This window comes from Pinus tabuliformis, chromosome 5_2, assembly GCF_031772625.1.
Source record: "Pinus tabuliformis cultivar Carrire ecotype Pingquan chromosome 5_2, CPIR1, whole genome shotgun sequence".
NCBI lineage: Eukaryota > Viridiplantae > Streptophyta > Pinopsida > Pinales > Pinaceae > Pinus > Pinus tabuliformis.
This window is the reverse complement of record NC_142306.1, coordinates 1,029,858,366-1,029,865,001: the sequence shown is the minus strand read 5'-3', so window position 1 is coordinate 1,029,865,001 and position 6,636 is coordinate 1,029,858,366. Positions and strand designations below refer to the sequence as shown.

At 39.1% G+C, this 6,636-nt stretch overlaps 1 protein-coding gene across 1 annotated transcript; it reads left to right on the top strand.

Annotated features, from left to right (window-relative positions):
- Positions 1–401: 401 nt before the first annotated feature.
- Positions 402–3,626, top strand: LOC149162752 (uncharacterized). Its single transcript, XM_089437377.1, has one exon. It carries the CDS (start codon positions 677–679, stop codon positions 3,212–3,214), a length of 2,538 nt encoding a protein of 845 aa, XP_089293503.1. The 5' UTR covers positions 402–676; the 3' UTR covers positions 3,215–3,626.
- Positions 3,627–6,636: the final 3,010 nt, after the last annotated feature.

Sequence of the window (6,636 nt, the reverse complement as noted above, 5' to 3'; positions counted from 1 at the left end):
TTATTATATATTAATAATATAGTCAGGTAATTTATTTATTTAATTATTTATTAAATATAATATATATTAATAATATAGTCTTGATATTAATATATAATAATATTAGTAATATATTATATATATTAATAGAAATTAGTCTTTTAAAAAAATAAAAATAATAATAATAATAATAAAGCTCCAGACTAACACAAATATTTAAAATAACTCCATTTTCTTTTAAATTAAAAAAATTAATTTTACCAAGTCACTTACAAACCTAAAACCATATTAATTAATTGATAAAAATTTACCGATATTAACCCACATCTTAGATTCTGCTTTACCCATATAAATCCGATTTGGCACTACTTAATAATCGTCTGACCCCACTCGCTCCAAAAAGAGGAGAACATCTTTAAAAAAATCTGAACATCACACAAATGCTATTGAAAAATAAAAAAAATGGCAGGTTTCCATCCTCATGAAATTGAATCATAACCCTAATCAGGTGAGCTTAGCAGGGTTTACCGCTAAAGATCATCCATCTATTTTGGGATCCGGTCATATATCAATCAGCCCGTGGAATCCGAAGCATTTTTAAATATTGGGATGATAGCCAGAAAGCGATAACATAAAGCAAAGCGAAGAAGAGGAGCGAAAATTCTTCAGTTGCTGGGTGTTTTTCCTGGTTTTCACAATGCCTCTCAAGAGGAAGAGGAAGCCACAGCAGCAAGCTAATCAGAAGAAGAAGAAAGAGCAGGAGCCAGAACCGGAGCCGGAGCAGGAACAGGAGCAGGAGCCGGAGCCGGAGCCGGAAGAGGAGGAGGGTACGAAGAAAAGCCCAGAGAGCAGCAGTGATCATGAGGAAGTTCGCTTCATCTCCCCACCAAGGCTGAACAAGAATGACGACAACAGTCACCCCATCAACATCGTATCGAGCTCAAGCAAGAAGAAGGGCAAAAAAGGTAAGCGAATGTTATCCCTGAAAGCCAAAGATGCTGATGATCTCAAGGAAACCATGCAGCCAATCCCCGTTACTACTAACCCCCACTTGACAGATATGTCTAAGCACGAAGGGGTTTTTAAGAAATTGGGTTTATGGGAATTTGCCAATTTGGACATTGATTCAGACCTTAGGTCAGATGAGTTAGCCCAGCTGGTAATGACATATGACCAAAGTTCTCATTGTAGTTTTGTTAAGAGCTTCAGGATTAAGGTTTCCAGGTCTGATTTGGCCAGGGCCCTGATAATACATTACAAAAAGGAGAAAAACTCCCTTGAAGTACCGGACTCCAAGGTCACTCCTGGATACCCAATCGAGAATTGTAGTGATGAGGCTGTTAGGTGTGTTCTGTTTTTTATATCTAGCAGGGTTTGTCCCTGTGACGACCCATGTTTGACCACAGAGGAAATGGTGGGTCTTGTTGAGTCTGCTTTGAAAGATGAGGCGAATATTGATTGGGCTACTCTGATTTGGTCCCGGGCTGAAAAAGAGCTCTTGCAGGGAAAAGCCTTGGAAAAGTTCTATTATGCCTCCCATTTTCAGCAGTTGATTAAGTTCCAGCGGCCAAAGCTATTTGACGACAGTGAGTTGGGGTTGGGCTTGGAAGAGGAAGATTCTGCTGTGAAGACAAAAGCCCTTGAGGATTTGGTTGGTGTCAATGTCGACAACAATACAGATATGCAAGAGGGCGGAGTGATTGATGATCAGAACCAGGGCGAGGATTCACAGCAAAATCTCGGAAACGCGGAAAATGTTAGTAAGCAGATAGATGAGGCAGGGTTACGGCAAGAGGCGGAAGATAATGAAGAAAGTGAAAGCTCTAGGGACGAAATGGAGAAGGAAGGGGAAGATATTTTAAAGAGCAACGCTCCGGCTTGCAGTGTAAATGGTACGGAAACCAAAGAATCCGACGAAGGAAGTGGGCATGCTAGAAAATCGCAGACAGAGAGTGAGAAGGTGGATGAACCCGTTAGAGCATCGTCTGAAGATGCCCAACTGGTTGAAGAACCTGTGGGAGTATTGCCTGGGGATGCTCATCTGGGTCGAGATCCCATTACAGTATCGTCTGAGGATGCCCATCTTGCTGGAGAATCCATTGCAGTATCGTCCGAGGATGCCCATTTGGTTGGAGGACCCCATCTGGTTGGAGGACCCGCCACTATATCGTCTGAGGATGTTCATTTAATTGGAGGACCTGTTGCAGTATTGTCTGAGGATGCTCATCAGGTTGGACCTGCTTTAGAAGAACATCGGTTATCAGAAATTGAGAAAGGTATAATGTTGAATCCGGATCCCAATACTGAAAAGGCCACAGTGATAGAACACCCATTATCAGAATTTGAGAATGGTACGATGTCGGCCTCTGCGCAGCTTGAGAACTGCATGTCTGCAGAACAATTTATGGAAATGGGGAAAGGTATGATGCTGAATCATGCACCCATGCTTGAAAATACCAGTTCAGCGGGAGAAATGATGTCAGAGATTGAGAGAAGTATGGCTATGAGTCTAGCTAACCACCTGCAAAGATCCAATTCAGAAGAAATGGTAATGGCAAAATTTGAGAAAGATATGGTAGGGAATCCAGCTAACTATCTCCAGAGACACTCTTCAGTAGAGCATCTATTTCCAATGTTGAATCAAGGCCCATCCCATTCTGGCAATGCTACGAAGATGGAGATAGATGAAGATGTTCCTTTGAGTGTTGGCTTTTGCATGCAGCATATAATTGAATATGCGCGGAAGGCTGAAGCAGTGAATGAGAGTGAAAAGGAGTCAATTATAAGAGCAGCTAATCAACGGATTGAACAGTTATCGCAACAGGTGCAACAGAGAGATAACGTGATTTTATCTTTGCAGATGGGCAAACAAAATGAGCGGCAGAGGGACATGGATTACAACAAATTAAAGACTCAATTTTATCTTACAAATAAAACATTTTTTGGCTACACGAAAGCTGTAGAAGAAGCTCGGCATACAATTGAGGATTTGAGGGGCATCAATCTGAATCAAAAGAACACAATAATATCTTTGCAGCAGCAGAACCAGGATGTTGTGGCCGAGTATCATTATTTGAAAGATCAGATTAATCATTTCAGCTCTCAGATGGATGCCACTTTTGAAAAAGTAATGAGTAATCTGGATAAAGGCATGCAAAAACAAGAAAGGCTGGAGGAGCAACTGAACATCCTCAAAGCTGAGATCGAGAAAAAAAAATCGGAATCTGCAGAGTAATTTATTTGGGTCTCTATGATTTTATGTCACAGGTAGTTTCTTGGTTACCGTTGTGTCAGTAAATATTGAATTATATCATGAATCTTTCCTTTTGGCTTAACTTATGCTAGATTGCTGCCACAGCTATTGGATGGTTGTGTTCCTAACCTTAGTACACTGAGGTCTTAACAATGTTGCTTTCCAGGTTGGAAAGTCTCACTTAGGTGGGCATTTCAATTTTGGAAGATGGCTTGATAGCCTTAAATATCAGATTCTAGAATTTTGCTAGTTTTGAAACAGCAAAGAAGTAAACAATTAATTTATGCTTTTTATTTGTCATATGAGCCATAAAATGAAAGGAAAATTATCTAATCTTTCCATTAATTGGCTGAACTAGTTTGAAAACTAATCGATTCCAGGTGTTTCTGTTTAAGGATTTCTGAGGTTCGACTAATCATCAAAATCTTGCACACTTCATATTTTGGTTTTAGTTTCATCATAGTTTTCTAATACCTACTCCCTATTAGGTGAAACGGTTTGAATGATATGTGATACAATAATATCTGAATAATTCTTGTTTGAAATTAATGTAACACTCAAAGCAATAATTCTCTATTGCAGACCTTATATGCAAAACAGTTATAGTAAGGTTTGTTTTAATAACGAGTATTTCATTCTTATAACACAGCTGAGATCATACTTTTTTTTTTCACGAGAAAAAAAACAACTATCTTTCATTAAGAAAACAAAAGTAGTTACATTTTCAACTTTCTGATGTCTTCAATTTCCAGAATTCAACAAAAATGCTCTCCGAGTAGAGGAAGAGGCTGTGCTACTAGACTGAGATACAAGAGAAAACAAACATCACAAAATATTGCTGAAAATAACCTGTGACCCAAAATGCTTCCCTAACAAATTATCAATCTTGCATCCTAGCTCACTAGTTCCTGTGATCCATTAGGTCCATAATGTTACTGTGATATGTGATGCAATAAGAACAGAGTCATTCTTGCTTAAATGCTTCAACAGCATTGATTGATGCAAAAGCAGGTGGTCTTTTATTCTATAATTTCGAGAAGATACTTATGGGGCCTGTGCACTTTTGTTAATAGAGCCTTTTCTATTTATACTTATGGGGCCTGTGCACTATTGTTAATAGAGCCTTTTCTATTTATACTACAACGATGTTCCTTGTGTTGGCAGAATAAACAGTGAACAATGGGGCATGCGAGAATACCCTAAACTTGATGTCCCCTGGAGCAAGAAGCATCCCTTGGTCCAATTCAGGACAGGTTTGCACATACTATATGAGAGATAGGGAGATGGACAGAGCCCAAGGAGTGGAATAGCAGTACTTGCCAGGTTCGCAGCACCAAGGAGCTAGAAATCACACAACACTTCTTCCTTGACTGTACTGCTTGCAGCAGCAGGAAGGGAGGGTGGCACACAGTTTTAACTTTTAAGGCAGCCACCTGGAAGATGTTGCAAGGAGGTCTTCATGAATGCTGCATATCAGGGACAAACTTTTGTGGGAAAACACACAGGCCTAAGGCTATTGTCCCCTGGGAGTCGATCCAGCTAAGTAGCTCAGTGAAGCCCCTTTTAGAGGACTAGAATTCTTTTCTAATATTGGGATTAGTCCTTTCTGAATCTGGATTATTTGTGGTAGGTATGGAAAGGTGGACTGCCTCAAGTTGTAACCTATCTTTATTTTCCTTGAGGAAAGCCTTGCGGGGAAACCCAAAGGATTCTTCCCCATATTTGTGGATGGCATCCCTAGTAAACCTTTAGGCATAGGGTAGTGTACCACACCCAAGGGGGGGTTTGAACTGGACACCTGCTGGCATGGAACTAGCCAAATGCTCTGTGACATTGGTGACAACTGGTTGAGTTAACCCCTTGGGCATAAATTGGATCTGTCTATCCACTAGTACCTTCTATTCCACAATAAACAGTTGAAAAGCTGGATTTTTTAAGGTATAATATATTAATTATCTATGATTTTAATTCATTCATTTCTTTTGTCAATCTAATGAATCAAGATTAAAAAAACTCTTAATATCATCACGGACCAAGAGTGCTTATCTCATCAAGTTAGAAAGTTGATCCAACAGAAGATTGCATTGTTGAGATATAGGAGTCAACATTCAGGAATCAGGAACACAAATTGGCTAGACATTAAGTCAGTAGGACCTTCAGATGCAGTGATAGTAGCTGCTGGTTCTCATTCATGAGTACAGTTGCAGATGTGCACAAGAGAATAGAGTTAATAATTGGCACTCATGATGGGCAGTGTCTACACATTTTTTTTGCACATGTTTGAATTATTCACGTGAATAGTCATCATCCATAGATTTGGAAGTACAATCAATTATTTGAAGCCTATATGAATTACAATAAACTGTGTGAAGCGTGTGTAAGATTGCACATTTTCCTACTTAATACTAGCAGTTTTACATGCATTTAGGTTTGTTTGGTTGGCTATGAAGTGGACTTTATCACGCAATGAAATGTATCTTATTTTTTGGGTGGAAGTTCAAGTATTTTGAATATTTTGTTTGTGGTTTTTTTCCTCACCTTGAGTTATACTCTTGCTCTCTGGCTTTTCCAAGTCATTCCCGAGTGCTTCCTGAGCCCAACTTTATCACTAACAGCATGGTGAATAGCAATCATATGATTTTGTTATGGCCCTTATCCCTCAAAAAAAGAATATACGCTCATAAAGAAAAAGCCAGATCTTTCAAAACAGGAATATCTTGCCATATATTTAATATGTTAGTGATATAACCAGAGTGATGTTGCAAGTTAAAAGGGGATTCTTTTCACTGGAGACCTTGCAAAATGTACTATGAAGGTACTCCAACTACTCCGTAGTTATTACCATGATCAACTTGGAACCTGGTTGGCCTTATTATTTGTTCCTAGAATGATTATCAATCAGCATACTTGTATTTTCTTTGTTGAGGTTTCTCCCTGAAGGGTTTCATTCCAGGGGTTTCGTCCACTCATATCTTATCTGGGTTTCATCCTGTAATTTAGTTACTGGGCGAGAACAGACTAATAAGCTGGAGCGAAAACTAATATGCTGGACCCATGAATTTTAACCATATCAATAATCAATATGAGAAAGGTGCAATAAACGGTGAGTGACATTGATCATGTTGATTTTGGCCGCATGCCAGGCTTGTTGATAACCATGCTTCATCTCTTCAGCCAAGGGGTCCACAAGATGGATTGAGCACCAGTTATCCTATAGAACCTAAGTGGGTATGTTGTATGCTAATTTATTTTCAATGGTTGTGTTTCAGATTGTGTTTTAGGTACAGGAAGATAGATCCATAACAGCTGCCTGGTCAAGACTCAAAATTCAACCTAGCTGACCGAATGACACATACCTGTTGTTCTACGATAGGTCAAAATAAATTAAAGAGGGATGAAAATAG